Source organism: Mustela lutreola, chromosome 1 (assembly GCF_030435805.1).
Source record: "Mustela lutreola isolate mMusLut2 chromosome 1, mMusLut2.pri, whole genome shotgun sequence".
In the NCBI taxonomy this organism is placed as follows: Eukaryota; Metazoa; Chordata; class Mammalia; order Carnivora; family Mustelidae; genus Mustela; species Mustela lutreola.
Window position 1 is genome coordinate 151,769,818 of NC_081290.1, and position 16,683 is coordinate 151,786,500.

At 35.9% G+C, this 16,683-nt stretch overlaps 1 protein-coding gene across 4 annotated transcripts in view; it reads left to right on the plus strand.

Moving 5' to 3' along the window:
• Positions 1-16,683, plus strand: part of FZD3 (frizzled class receptor 3) — a 92,610-nt gene that overhangs the window by 71,658 nt on the left and 4,269 nt on the right. For all 4 annotated transcript variants that reach the window (XM_059176781.1, XM_059176789.1, XM_059176799.1 and 1 more), the window contains 2 exons: positions 5,758-5,906; positions 9,339-9,572. In XM_059176781.1, coding sequence (XP_059032764.1) covers positions 5,758-5,906; positions 9,339-9,572 — 383 coding nt within the window. The remainder of the gene's footprint in view (positions 1-5,757; positions 5,907-9,338; positions 9,573-16,683) is intronic.

Sequence of the window (16,683 nt, forward strand, 5' to 3'; positions counted from 1 at the left end):
AGGCAGTCGCTTAACCAACTGAGCTACCCAGGCGCCCTATAATCAGTTTTGTTTATATTTTACTATCATTTGCTTCTGTCAGTTTCCAGGTTTATTTGAATAGAATTGAGCAAAGTAATTTCTTAAAGCCATTTTAGTTTTGTTTTCTTTGTAGCTGTGTGTATGCTTGTATGTGTGTATATTTGCTGTTTTCTTCCCTTTGTTTCTTCCATTTTTAATTCAGTTTCTGTTCCTTAATTTGCTTTATTGATAGATAATATAGTTAATATTTTTAGTTAGTCATTAGTGTATTGATTTGAATTATAGTTTCTTGTTCTGCAGAAGTTTTAAGCTTTTGTTAATCAAAACTGTCAGTCCTTTTTTTTTATGGCTTTTTTGTTTCATGTTACTTTTTTTAAAAGGCCTATGCATTTCCACTGTAAAAATATTCTTCATTCTTTTCATACTTTTATGATTTATTGTTATCTGTCTAGAATTTATTTTTCTTTCATTGTGTGGGGTGGCATCTAAAGTACTTTGTTTCCAAGTGGATTGCCAACCTCCCAACATCACTTATTAAACAATCTATGATCTTTTCCCGATTTATTTGAAATACTTTTATCATATACTTAACTTTTAACATTCTGTGAAAAATCCTTTTGCTCTTTTTGGATTGTACCAAGTTTACAGGATTAATTTGGGGAATAACTGATTTGATACCTTTAAAACATTGAGTCTTTGCATGTAGAAACATGGACTTGTTTATGTATTTCAATTTTTTTTCTGTGTCCTTTGATAGTGTTTTATCATTTTCTTTGTATTTCTTTTTTTTTTTTTAAGATTTTATTTATTTATTTATTTGAGAGACAGTAAGAGAGAGCATGAGTGAGGAGAAGGTCAGAGAGAGAAGCAGACTCCCCATGGAGCTGGGAGCCCAATTCGGGACTAAATCCTGAGACTCCGGGATCATGACCTGAGCCAAACGCAGTGGTCTAACCAACTGAGTCACCCAGGTGTCCCTGTTTTCTTTGTATTTCTTGCTAGTTGCTAGGTTTATTCCTAGATATTTTTTGGTTTTGTTGGTATTATAAATGAAATTGTTTTCATTATGTTTCTTCTCTGGTTATTGACAGTATATAAGAAAACATTTGATTTTTTGTATATTAATTTTCCCCAACTTGCTAACTCTTTGATTGTTTCTGTTTTTCCGTTGATTCTCTTGGATTTTCTGGTTAGTCTTTTTGTCTCGTTGTTCCCAATACTTACACCATTTTTTTAAGTTTTCCTTCTGGCAGGGTATCTTATTGACTTGACAAGGACTTTTGGAATGGTAGCCTTACTCTTGACAGCACCAGAGGACAAAACTAGGACAGGTGAGCGGAATAGCTAAAGCTATTCTGGCTATTTGAATGTGGAAGAGGCAAACTTGTATTTTATCAACACCACCATTCTAATTTATATTCACAGAACAACTAGATTGAAAGCAAATTAATTTGCTAGGTAAAGAATACGACTAGATGACTTCTAAGTTTAAATGTTTAGTTGAGAGTATAAAGAGAGAATTGAGGAATGACTTTAAGAACTCTTATTTTATTTTGTTTTATTTTATTTTTTCAGTGTTCCAAGATTCATTGTTTATGCACCACACCCAGTGCTCCATGCGCTACGTGCCCTTCTTAATACCCACCACCAGGCTCACCCATCCCCCCAACCCCTCTCCTCTCTAAAACCCTCAGTTTGTTTCTCAGAGTCCATATCTCTCATGGTTCATCTCCCCCTCCAATATCCAATATCTAATTCACTTTTCCTTTCCTTCTCCTAATGTCCTCCATGTTATTCCTCATGCTCCACAAGTAAGTGATACCATATGATTATTGACTCTCTGTGCTTGACTTATTTCACTCAGCATAATCTCCTCCAGTCTTGTCCATGTTGATATAAAAGTTGGGTATTCATCATTTCTGATGGAGGCATAATATTCCATTGTATATATGGACCATATCTTCTTTATCCATTCTTCTGTTGAAGGGCATCTGGGCTCTTCCTACAGTTCGGTAATTGTGGACATTGCTGCTCTGAACATTGGGGTGCATATGGCCCTTCTTTTCACTATATCTATATCTTTGGGGTAAATACCCAACAGTGCAATTTCAGGGTCATAGGGTAGCTCTATTTTTAATTTTTTGAGGAACCTCCACACTGACTTTAAGAACTCTTATATAGGGGCACCTGTGTGGCTCAGTTGTTAAGCGACTGCCTTCGGCTCAGGTCATGATCCCAGAGTCCTGGGATCAAGCCTCGAATCAGGCTCCCTGCTCAACAGGAAGCCTGCTTCTCCCTCTCCCACTCCCTCTGCTTGTGTTCCTTCTCTCACTGTGTCTCTCTCTGTCAAATAAATAAATAAAACCTTTTTTTAAAAATATTTTATTTATTTATTTGACAGAGATCACAAGCAGTCAGAGAGGTAGGCAGAAAGAAGGTGGGAGCAGGCTCCCTGCTGAGCAGAGATCCCAGGCTTGATCCAGGACTCTGGATCATGACCTGAGCTGAAGGCAGAGGCTTTAATCCACTGAGCCACCCAGGCACCCCAAATAAAAACTTTAACAACAACATAAAAAGAACTCTTGTATAGGGGCACCTGGGCAGCTCAGTCAGTTACGCATCTGTCTTCTGCTTAAGTCATGATCCTGGAGTCACGGATTAAGTCTAGCATCAGGCTTCCTGCTCAGTAGGGAGTCTGCTTCTCCCTCTGCCCCTCAACTTGCTTGTTCTCTCTCTCTCTTGCTCTTTCTCTCAAGTAAATAAAATCTTAAAAAAAAATTATTGTATAGAGGGTAGTGGGGGAAAAATGGTAAAAGAGCAGGAGTAGGAAGTCAACAAGAAAGTAATGAAAGTAAGAAAGTAATGTCTCATTAGAATAATCATGACTATGCAGTATTGTAGAAGTCAAGAGAGATAAAGATTTTGTAAAGGATGAGATAATCATCAATAAGTGATGCTATATAGGAATATTTTTTAAAAATGAAACTGGTTGGCTCAGTCGGTAGAGCATGTGACTCTTGATTTTGGGGTTGTGAGTTTGAGCCCCATGTTGGGTATAGAGATTACCTAAAGATAAAATCTTAAAAAAAAGAAAGGGAACAATAGGAAGCCATTGTATTTTTTAATGAGAAGGTTATTTGTGATCTGCTTTCATGTCTCTTCATCTGCTTCTTTTAATTATAGTTCTTAACTATTCAATGGTTTCTTTAATTTGTATTTTCATTTAGATGATCATCTTGGGAACATTAATTATACCTTATATCTGTTTTATAAGCCTCATGGGGCTTTAAACAGTATTATTTAGAGTAGTGGATGATCTATAAATATTTGCTTTTTGATTTTTTTATTTTTAAATTCTAAAGGAATTACACCTTAATTCTAGGTTATGATTGTAATTTAAGTTCCATGTTTTGAGCTTACCAGGCTAACTGTAATCATGTGTCATTATAGATGAAACATAAACATAAAATCAGTTATAGATAAAACATAATAAAAATGTTTGAATGTGATCAATCTAAAAGACAAAATAAACTTATTTATATAACAGATATGCACATTGATAACTAGTGATGAAAAACATGGGGCCTGCTGAACTCCAGGTATGAAGTAGCTAGAGGTGAGTGGGTATCTAGTTTCTGGGGTGTATTGGAAGTGTAAGTGTCACATGGAAGTCAGAGGACCAGAACTAGGCTCACTGGTTAAAAGTAGGAATTAGAAATGAGGCTCCCCTGCTCTTGAAAGGAAGTCCATGTAAAAGGTAATACCAACTGTTCCTTGAGGCCATAGTTAATATAAAAATACTTATCTAGAAATGTGGGAAGACACCAGCACAGCCTTAAGACCAATATTTAAGCCAAACTGCCAGGACTTAGTACCCGAATCTCCAGTAATCAGTAACATCTGTAGTTCACAATCACCAGTATAAAACCTGGTTTTTGACAAGGTCACTGGTGAAGACAAAAATTCATGAGACAGGGTGAGATAAATGGAGGGAGGGAAGAAGGGAGAGAGAGGGGAAGAGAAAGGGAAAGTTTTAACTCAAGATATGCAAATTAAAATTCCAAAACATGATTCAAAAAAGGAAAAAGCCAAACCTAAAAAGCATCCAACAAAATCAACAATCGGAAGAAGGATTTGCTCCCAGATGAAATGAAAGTAGTAAACCAAGTTTATAAAGAGTTATTTTTTAAAAAGTATGTTTAGGATTCCCTAAAAGATAAACAGTAAAAACCACTTTAAAAGAATAAGAGATTGTAAATTAGTAGAAATGAAATAAGAATAGGCAAATATAAGAACTAATTAGATATCTTAGAATTGAAGTTATGGAAATAAAATCAGTAGATAACATGAACCCTAACATAGACATGGTTGAAGAGGGAATTAGTGAAGTAAAAAAATTGTTCTAAAGCGTTCACCCAGAATACAGAATATAGAGAGCCATACAATACTAAAAACTATGTAATTATGTAGTTAAAAGACATAAAAAATAAGGATTGAGGAACTTCAGTACACATCTAATGGGAGTTCCCATCTAATGGGAAGCCATAAGAATGACTAAAAAGCAATAACCAAAAACATAATGTCTGAGAATTTTCCAGAACTGAAAACATAGGTCCTTAGATTAAAAGTACACTCTGCATACTAAGCAGGAGAAATAAAAATCAATCACAATGAGAAACATTCGGTGCAACTATAAAGGGAAAGGGATAAAGAAAAATTTAAAAGTCACCAGAGAGAGGAAGTAAATCTCCAAAAGATTATCAATTAGACTTCTTAACAAGTAAATAAATAAAATCTTTTAAAAAGTTAATACAGGTAAACAAAATTGAGAATATAAAAAATTTGAATGACAAAGCTAATAAAGTGGATCTAATACATATAGAAGATTTTGTACCCAACAGAGAGTATGGGCTATTTTTTTTTTTTTTTTTTTTTAGAGAAAGAGAGAGAGAGGGAAGCAGGCTCCCTGCCGAGCAGAGAGCCCGATGCGGGACTTGATCCCAGAACTCTGAGATCATGACCTGAGCCGAAGGCAGAGGCTTAACCCACTGAGCCACCCAGGTGCCCCAAGTATGGGCTATTTTAAAGTTCACAAGGAGTATTTACATAAATTGGCAGTGTCCTAAATCAAAAGGAATTCTCCAAAATTTAAGGTAACCAGAATAATATAGACAAATTCTCTGACCACAATAATTAAGCTTGAAAACAACAATAAAAAGTAATTTTTTAAAAACTCATCTGACCATAGGTTAAAGAGGAAGCTTGAAAACAGCCAGCAGAGTAAGATGAAGTAGGTAGAAGGATGGGCTATAAAAGATAAGCACAGAAATTAATGAAATGGGGGGAAAGACTAATACTTTCCTAATTTTATATTGTAATAACCAATGATAGGACTAACAGAATTGGCCAAGAAGAATATAGGTATTATTTATTTGAGCCTCTATTCCTATTCATGGCTTTTTTTCTGCATTAATAATCTTCTTCCTTAGAAGATACCATTATGAGCTAATGAGAAAAATATAGGACTCAAAATATAAAATAGAAACTTACTGTCAAATTATCAGGAGTGTATATCTTTTTTGTTTAACAAGAAATTTAACTACAGAACTGTAAAAGTGAAAATACCAAGTTTGTAGAATTACTTAACTATTGTTTATTTTAAAGATTTATAATTGCTTTTGGTAAAAGGACTTTTCTTTTTATATATTTAAGGTATTTTTCTTTCTCTTCTTGTAGGTTACTCAAATGAGTCGTCCAGACCTGATTCTCTTTCTGATGAAATACCTGATGGCTCTCATTGTTGGTATTCCTTCCATCTTTTGGGTTGGAAGCAAAAAGACATGCTTTGAATGGGCCAGTTTTTTTCATGGTCGTAGGAAAAAAGAGTAAGTTGAAATGATCACAATGTTCACAAACCTCACATTCACATAAAATTTTTGTATTGCTTATGCTAAAACACTTTGGATTTGGTGGATGTGTTTCAATGTGATTGTAATCTTAGCTACAACCAGTTGTGATTAGCACAGTAGCATGTATTAATTAGAAGCTAAAACTTGATTCTGAGAAGATAGCCAAGTAGAACCAGGCAGGCTTAAGGTCTATACCTTACTAATTGAGAGTATTTGAGGGAAAGCTGATCTTAGTTTCAGAAATTTAAATTATAGTTTTCTTAAAAATAACAAATTAATGCTTTTATATATCTATGTTATTACTTGATCTTCTTGATATTCCTGTGGGGGCTGGTATGTATTATTTCTGTGTTATAGATGTGAAAACTGAGCACAGAGAGATTAAATGCTTTGGCCAAAATCACACAGGTATTAGACTTCCCTTTCCAATTGTCCATTGTTCTTCTAAGTATACCAGAAATTATATAGATAACATGTTATTCCATTATGATGAAGTACACATTAAGGCCAAAATAGAAAAATGATATTAATATATTATATAATGATAATGAAATGCATTAAAGAAATAAGCCAGGACTGTGCCCTGGGCTAGAGTGGCAGCTCCTTATTCTGGAGCTCAAGAGCGAGAGCATCCCATAGCTATATCTAGCATTGGTCTGCTTTAGCCTTTGAAAAACAACTATAAAGTAATTGAAGTAACAGTTGCCAATTAATTGAGCACTCCAAGCACAGTTCTGAGCATTTTATATATTATTAAAACTTTTAATCCTTCAAACAGCCGTGTAAGAGAGATCATCTTTTTACGGTAAGGAATCAAGGTTTCATAGTCATTGCTAGAATTGAGATTCAGACCCAAGCAGTCTGATTCTAGACTCTTGTTTTTGCTTATGTACTGTGCTACAAAGAGACTAGTTTCTAAAATTGTGCTAATCAAATTAGTGTTGTGCCCCTGAGTGAAGCCACATTTAACATTGTGCTTACACTAGTAATTCTGACACTGATTGAAATATTTTTAGAAATCTTCTTTTGGAATTATATGAATCATATCACTTAATTTCTCTGTTTTCTTATCTGTAAAATGAGGGGACAAATCTTTACCATTTGAAGATGGATTAAATTTTTGGCATGACCAGAAGTCAGTTTGAACCAAGTTTTAAAAATAAGTTTAGAAAATAAAGTCAGCAATTAAGGCTGATTTGCGATGTATGAATATATGATTAGGGCCTTTGATGACAGAGAAACAGATATTGTTTGTTTGTTTGTTTTAACTGTTTTTGACTTGTTCATTCTTCTGTCCAGTTTTTGATACTTTGATTTGAGGAAATGTGTGTGTGTGTACACATATGTTATATACACATATATGTACATATGTATATATAATTTATCATTACAAACATTTTATCATTACTTTGGCTTTTAAGCCATTTGTTAAGAGTGACACGAAAGTGTGGGGGAGGGGCAGGGGAATGGAAGAGAGAATCTCAGGCAGGCTCCATACTCAGCATAGAGCCCAGTATGGGGCTGGAATTCACAGCCCTGAGATCATGACCTGATTCGAAATCAAGAGCTGAACCCTGAACTGACTGAGCTACCCAAGCTCCCCTAAGCCATTTAAACTTAAGTTTGATCCCTGACTGTTGGTTTTGGTGTATGACTTTGGAAAGTTCTTTAATCCTTTAAACCTCAGTTTCTTCATCTATGAAATGGAGATCACAGTATTTATTCTTGATAGATATCTATTCACAATAGATATATAATATCCTCTTAACAGATACCCTCTTAGGACATTGATTTCCATAATAAAAACATTATTAAGAAGGATCAAAGGAGAGTGAATGTGAAATACCTGGCATAATGTGGGTACTCAACAAGTATTAGCCTGCCTTTAACCCTCCTACCTCACCACTAAAAACAATAGTAATAAGGAGGATCCTTTTGTAATCTGAAAAGTTAGAATATATGCACTGTCTCATTGTATGGTCCAATCTATATATGCTGGAGCTTTATTTTTTCATGAAATTATTTATCTTATTTTAACTTTAACCTCTGATTCTCAGTCATTTATATAACCTGAGACTCTGATCTTGGCAACTATTTAACAGGCTCTTTGATCAATTTAATTGCTGCTTTGTTCATTATATTAAACATCTGCTTTTAACCATTCTCTAGCAGTTAAAAACTTTTGTTCTTGGCAATAATCATCTTAAGTTTTTTTCCTTAAGCCTTTAAGATGTCTAGTAATTAATTTTACCTTAGCTTAAATTAATTTTTTATTAATTTTGACCACTCATGTTTATTCTAGCACTGAACAACTGTTTCACCATAAGACCAACTTGTAGCCTTAAAACAACTGTTCTTCATATTAGAGAGATCATATAATTGTCTTTCTCTGATTGACTTATTTCACTCAGCATAAGGAATTTGAAAGGCAGGGTGGGGGTTTGGGAGGTAGGGAAGGGAAAAATGAAAGAAGATGGGATCAGGAGGGAGACAAACCATAAGAGACTCTTACTAATCTCACAAAACAAACTGAGGGTTGCTGGGGGTGGGGGTGTAGGGAGAGGGTGGTTGGGTTATGGACATTGGGGAGGGTACGTGCTACAGTGAGTGCTGTGAAATGTATAAACCTGATGATTCACAGACCTGTATGCTTGGGGCAAATAATACATTATATGTTAATAAAAATAATTTAAAAGAAAACTGTTCTTACAGGTTGAAAAATATACCTGTTGGGGCACCTGGGTAGCTCAGTCATTTGGGCATCCAACTCTTGATTTCAGCTCGAGTCATGATATCAGGTCATCTCAGGTCCCCACACTCAGTGGGGAGTCTTCTTGAGATTCTCTCTCTCTCTCTCTGCCTCCCCCTGCATGTGTGTGTGTGCTCCCTCTCTCTGTCTCTAAAATAAATAAATAAATTAAAAAAATATATATATATATTATATATATTTATATTTATCTGTGCTACAGTGAGGCCTCCAATACATCCATAAACCATGCAAGAAAAAAATTTCTCTATTGTAATATCTTTGTAATATTTCAGTGTACTTGAGAATCATAAATTTCTTTGAGTGAAAGGGACTTTTAGAAATGATGAAATCCTATAGCTTCATCTTATAGATGAGGAAAATGAAGAAAAGGGGATAATGACTTGCTTAAGGTCATCTATTTATTGAACTGAAATCCAGATTTCTAATTCTAATGCAGGCTTCTTTCCATCATACCACCCTAAAGTACAGATTAACATAATCTTTGTTAAATTCTTTCCTCTGTCAACAATGTTACCTTATATCTCTCCTAAAGACATTATTTGGAGAGCAATTAATTTCAAGAATAATGTCAGCGTGTCACATTTATTGGTCTATGGGGATGTTAGTCTGTATCTTAAATTTAGTATTCTGTTTTCTAGGATAGTGAATGAGAGCCGACAGGTACTACAGGAACCTGATTTTGCTCAGTCTCTTTTGAGGGATCCAAATACTCCTATTATAAGAAAATCAAGAGGAACTTCCACTCAAGGAACATCCACACATGCTTCTTCAACTCAGCTTGCTATGGTGGATGATCAGAGAAGCAAGGCAGGGAGCGTCCACAGCAAAGTAAGCAGCTACCACGGCAGTCTCCACAGATCCCGTGATGGCAGGTGAGTTTCGTTGGTAGCTTAGTTTATTTCACATTTTGAATTAGAGTATCACAGCTATGAAGGAAGGGTAACGAGTTCTGAAATAGAAGTTGGACATTATTTGTATCTAAAACAATGTTTTTAATTGAAATATAATTAACATACAGTGTCACATTACTTTCAGGTATTATCATTATTCAACAATTCTGTACATTACTCAGTGCTCATCATAATTATACTCTTAATCTCCTTTTTGTTTCACCCATCCCTCTATCCACCTCCTCTCTGGCAACCACCAGTTTGTTCTCAGTATTTAAAAGTCTTCTTTTGTTGTTGTTGGTCTCTCTTTTTTCTTTGTTCATTTATTTATTTTGCTTCTTAAATTCCACATGTGAGTGAAATCATACGGCATTTGTCTTTTTTCATCTGACTTACTTCATTTAGCATTTTGCCTTTTAGGTTTATCCATATTTTCGCCAATGGCAAGGTCTCGTTCTTTTTATGGCTGAGTAATTTCTCTTTTTTTTTATATGTACCCCATCTTCTTTATCCATTCATATATGGATAGACACTTAGGTCACTTCCATAGATAATGCCACTGTAAACATAGGAATGCATGTATCTTTTCAAACTAGTATTTTTGTTTTCTTTGGGTAAATACCCAGTAGCAGAATTACTGGACCATGTGGTAATTCTGTTTTTAATTTTTTGAAGAACCTCCATACTGTTTTCCACAGAGGCTGCACCTGTTTGCATTCCTACCAATAATGCACTAGGATTCCTTTTTCTCCACATCTTCACCAACATTTGTTATTTCTTGTCTATTTTATTTTACCCACTCTGACAGGTATATGGTGCTATCTCATTGTGGTTTTGATTTGTATTTCCCTGATGATTAGTGATGTCGAGCATCTTTCCATGTGTCTGTTGGCCATCTGTATATCTCCTTTGGAAAAATGTCTAATCAGGTGCTCTGCTTATCTTTTAATGGGATTCTTTGTTTTTCTAAGGTTGAGTTGTGTAAGTTCTTTATATATTTTTGGATATTAACCCCTTATTGGATATATCATTTGCAATTATCTTCTCCCATTCAGCAGGTTCCCTTGTTGTTTGTTGATAGTTTCCTTCACTGTGCAAAACCCTTGCATTTTGGTGTAATCCCAGTAGTTTAATTTTTGTTTCCCTTGCCTGAGGAGACATATCTAGAAAAATGTTTCTATGGCTAATGTCAGAGAGATTACTGCCTATGTTCAAAGGCATCCTAATTGGTACTGAAGAAGTAAAACTTTCACTATTTGCAGATGGCATGATACTATATATAGAAAACTCTAATGTCTCCACCAAAAAACTATTAGTGCTGATAAATGAATTCAGTAAAGTCACAGGATACAAAATTAATATACAGAAATCTGTTGCATTTCTGTACACTAGTAATGAAGCAGCAGAAAAAGAAATTCAGGAAACAATCTCAGTTACAACTGCACTAAAAATAATAAAATACCTGGGGCGCCTGGTGGCTCAGTCATTAAGCGTCTGCCTTGGGCTCAGGTCATGGTCCCAGGGTCCTGGGATCAAGCCTCACATTGGGTTGCCTGCTCGGCAGGAAGCCTGCTTCTCCCTCTCCCACTTCCCCTGCTTTGTGTCCCTTCTCTCTCTCTCCATCTCTTTCTCTCTCTGTTAATTGATTAATTAAAGTCTTCAAAGAATACTACTACTAATAATAAAATACCTAAGAATAAACTTAACCAAAAAGGCAAAAGACCTATACTCCAAAAACTATAAATCACTGTTGAAATAAATTGAAGATGACACAACAAATGCAAAGATAGTCCATGCTTAAGGATTAGAAGAACCAATATTGTTTAAAATATCCGTACCCAAAACAATCTACAGTTTTAATGTAATCTCTGTCAAAATACCAACAAGAGTTTTCACAGAACTAGAACAAATAATCCTAAAATTTGTATGGAACTACAAAAGACCCCGAATAGCCAAAGCACTCTTGAGAAAGAAGAACAAAGTTGGAGGTATCATAATCCCAGATTTCAAGATATACTACAAACATGTATTAATCAAAACAGGATTGTATTAGCACAAAAATAGACACATAAATCAGTGGAACATAATAGAGAGTCCAAAAATAAACCAACACATAATATGGACAAAGGAGGTAAGAATATACAGTGGGTAAAAGACAGTCTCTTCAACAAATGGTGTTTGGAAAACTGGACAGTAACATGCAAAAGAATGTTACCAGACCACTTTCTTGCACCATACACAAAAATAAATTCAAAATGGGTTAAAGACCTAAATGTGAGACCCAAAACCATAAAACTTCTAGAAGAAGTTGGACATAATTAAGCTTTTTAAACTTTGCTAGGTACAGTTTCCCTGGATTATGGCCAGACTTAAAGCCAGTTAGAGTTTAGAGGTTTAGACCCAATGCAGTCAGCAAATATGGAGGCATTGAAAGGTATTAAGGCAAAGAGAAGGCCAGGGTGAAAGTGGATATGTTAGTAGGATTAATTTAGCAAATAATTATGGAATGTACACTATGTCAAGCACTATGCTAGGCTCCGGGAATAAGATGATTTAGGCATGATCTGTGTTCTTAACAAACTCAAGAAAGAGAATATAGTCAGTATTAGTGTTGCAGGTAAAAACATGGGGCCTTGGGCCGCCTGGGTGGCTCAGTGGGTTAAAGCCTCTCCCTTCAGCTCAGGTCATGATCCCAGAGTCCTGGGATCGAGCCCCACATCAGGCTCTCTGCTCAGCAGGGAGCCTGCTCCCCCCCCCCGCTCTCTCTGCCTGCCTCTCTGCCTACTTGTGATCTCTGTCAAATAAATAAATAAAATCTTTAAAAACACACACACACACACACAAAACATGGGGCCTGGAATGAAAATGCTCAGTTTCCTCATCTGTAAAAGGGAAATGGGAATACCTGCCTCTTTAGGAATGAGGTAAAGGGGCGCCTGGGTGGATCAGTCAGTGAAGCATCTGCTTTTGGTTCAGGTCATGATCTCCAAATCCTGGGATTGAGCTCCATGTTAGATTTCCTGCTCAGCGGGAAGTCTGCTTCCCTCCCTCTGTCCTTCCCCTGCTCCTGGTCACTCTTATACACTCTGTCTCTCAAATAAATACATAAAATCTTTTTAAAAAAGGAATGTTGTAAAGAGTAAATGAGATATTATGTGTAATTGCTTGGAACAATGCTTATCTCAGTAAGAACCTAATGTCAACTTGTAGTGTCTCCATTATCAAATTTAAAGAAAACTGGGACACCTGGATGGCTCAGCTGGTTAAGCAGCTGCCTGGTCATGATCCCAGCGTCCTGGGATCGAGTCCCACATCAGGCTCCTTGCTCAGCCGGGAGCCTGCTTCTCCCTCTGCCTCTGCCTACCACTGTGTCTGCTTGTGCTCACTCTCGCTCCTCTCTCTGACAAATAAATAAATAAAATCTTTAAAGAAAGAAAGAAAGAAAACACACCCAGCCTTCTCAAACATTCTCCATGAAGCTTTCTCTGACCCTGTCCTGACCAGATTTACTCCCTCCTCCACACTACTATTGCTCCTACAATACAAGGGCTGGCAAACTCTGGCTCACTGGCCAACTCTAGCCCCTTTCACTTTTTATAAATAAAATTTAATTGGAAAAGCCATTCCCATTCTGATTGTACATATTTATGGCTGTTTTCATACTACAACTGCAGAAATGAATCATTAAAACAGAGACCATATGATCCACAAAGCCTAAAATATTTATTATGTGCCTTTTCATAGAAAAAGCTTGCCAACTTCTAGACTCTACAATGTGATACTTATATTTTACTTTATTTGTTCACTTAGAATAATAATAGAAGTTATTATTAACTTATTATTATTAGAAACTTCTTAGGAGCTTTGCAGTAATTCATTGAGTTGATGAAGGCTTATTAGGCAGGAGAGTAGTGACAGGAGGAAGAAAGAACTGATTTGAAAGATATGTAGAAAGAAGAAATGATAGTTGGTTATAGATTAATAACAGCTGGGTAGAAGGAACGTGCCAAAGTTTTTTTGTTTGGTTGGGTTTTTTTTTTTTTCTTCCCAAGATTTCTAGTTTGGGAAACTAAAAGAATGAAAATTTTAATGCCTGAAATGGAAAGTGTCCCATGCCCACTTTAAAACATCTGTTTCAACAACTGTCCTATATTCTTCCAGTCTCTTTCCAGCCTCTCTCTCTGTCTTCTCTATCCTCTGAGTGTAAGATATGATTTCTACACTTATACTTTAAGCCTTCTGGTTTTTTCCTCAAAGTGCTTTCTTTTGCCTTCTAACTTGGTCAGCTATCTGTGTTTTTTAAAAAGTTAGCAGTCTATCTTTGTGATTTTTTTTTCTTTTATTCATTTCTTTTTGCAAATTTTTGAAATGAGTATGTTGAATATTTTCTTTCTACCTATAACATCCTTCATTTCATAGATATCCCTTTTTAGTTTTCTTACCCACCTAAACTATACTTTCTAACATTAACAATGACCTTTTTTTTTTTTTTAAAAGATTTTATTTATTTTTTGGCAGAAAGACACACAGCCAGAGATGGAACACAAGCAAGAGGGGTGGGAGAGGGAGGAGCAGGCCTCTGGCCAAGCAGGGAGCCCCATGCAGGGGCTTGATCCCAGAACCCCAGGATCACAACCTGAGCCAAAGGCAGACGCTCAACCAACCGAGCCACCCAGGCGCCCTGACCTATTTTTTAACCACATTCAAAGATACTTCCATTTTTTTGCCATTGTCCTTCCATTAAACACTCCTATATGAGAAGCATTCTTCTAAGTGTTAGGGACACAGAGATGGAAGACAAAGGGTACAGTTGTAATACACTCTAATGGGTATAATAAAATGATATACAAAATGCTTTGAGATCCCAGAGAAGAGAACCATTTAAGTTATTATTGAAAGTCATAGAAAGCTCCACAGGCAGGATTTCCACTTTGAATAGGATGTAGTGGAGGCAGTTGAAATTAAAGACAAAGAAATAGCATGTGTGGAAGCAAGAAGGACAAATAGGCAGTTAGGTACCAGAGGAGAGCTAGAGCACAGTATATAGCTTGGGCAGATGAAACATGCTGAGGAGTTTGGATTTTTTTCCTGACAGTAATAAGCAACTATTAAAGGTCTTGAAGCCTTAGGGTAATAAAATCAGATTTGTGTTTTAGAAAGATCACTTTGGCAACAGCATAGAAGAAAAGATTATAAGTAATCTCAGTTGGGAAGTTTCTGCAGGAATAAGTAAATTGAGATACTTATAAGGAGGGAGAGATTTGAGAGTCTTAGCATATGTTTTGTCAACACCACCCTCTGTGAACTAACTCAGCATTATTGGGTATTTGACATTGTTAGCCTCATCCTTTTCAAAAGGGAATGAACAATTATTTATAATACACCTCCTGTGCATATGGCATTCTGTGTATAGTTATATAGAAGAAAGATTAGGTATAATTTCTACATTGTAGGAGCATAATCTTTTTTTTTTTTTTTTAAGATTTTACCGATTTATTTGACAGAGAGCACAAGCAGAGGCAGCGACAGGGGGAGAGGGAGAAGTAGGCTCCCTGCTGAGCAGGGAACCTGACATGGGACTCACTCCCAGGACCTCAGGACCACGGGATCATGACCTAAGCCAAAGACAGATGCTCAACTGACTGAGCCACCGAGGCACCCCTAGGAGCATAATCTTATAGGAACGATAAGACATAGTTACCTAAGAGTCAATTACATAGTAGTGCAAGTCACGTATAATTAAAACAGTTAGTGTTAGAGATGATTGATGTTATAGAATTTTATGAGGGAAAGATCAAATTGGCCCATGAAAATATCTGAGAGGAAATATATAGGGTGAGTGAATGGTAATAAAGATAAATCCATATTGAGTAGAAAATTTCTGAAGGCGATGAAATATAGAGTATTTCAGCCTCTGTAATCTGAATGGAACTGGAGCATAGATAAGAAAGTTTTTAATTACTAATATAAGGTAATTGGTAATTAAAATTATGAGATGGAATTACTTGAAACATAATAAAAAAAGAACAGACCAAGAATAAGACCTTGGTTTGAATACCTACAGTTAAAATGAATGAATAAATAAATACTTGCAGTAATAATAACACAAGAGGAATAGCCAGATGTGATTCAAAGAAAGTATTTATTGATATATGAAGGAATCTATAAAAGTATAGTACTATGAAAACCAGAGGGTAGATTATGACTTCCTATAATGGCCTTTCCTACTTCTCAGCTTAATCAAAATCATACCCATCCTTTAAGGCCTGCTTAATTCCCATATCCATGGCAGTTAATTGCTTTTTAATTATTTAGGGGGATATGACCTATTTTTCATACAGCTCTCTTTTCTCAGCTAAGTTTGTAACTTCTGGAGAAATGAAAACTAGGTGACAGACATCTCTGTATTTCCCCACAATACTTAGCACAGTGCTAGGCATATATTTCTATCTGTATATCTGTTTGTCTGTATTGTCTGTGTGTCTATCTATTGAGAGGTAAATCTGTTCAATAATTAATGACTTTAGAAATAATGTGGATATTTAGGGGTGCCTGGCTGGCTCAGTCAGTAGAGCATGCAACTCTTGATCTTGGGTTTATGAGTTTGAGCCCCACGTTGGGTGTAGAGATTATAAAAGAAAGAAAGAAGGAAATAGAGAGAGAGAAAGAAAGAAAGAAAGAAAGAAAGGAAAAGGAAAAGGGAGAGAGAGGAAGGAAAGGAAGAAGGGAGGGTGAGAAAGAAGGAAGAATAGATGCGAGCATTTCTCAGGAATTCAGGGCCCAGAACTAAAATGACAGTCTACTAAGGGTGTTATGTATGGTACACGAATATGCATACTGTACGGTCCTTTGCCACAGCCAGAACATAAGAGCAGATCTGAAAGAGTCTGAGACCGCGTTGAACCTAAAAGTCTAAATAGGAGTTTTCATAATTCCAAAAACCATCTCATGGAGATTTCTTTCTTTTCTGTCAGTTTTTGAGTTTACATGTTAATACTGTCTTTTGGCCATTGTTTTCTCATCATCTCACAGTATCTGATTATGAAATCACACACACACACACACACACACACACACACACACAGATGCACGC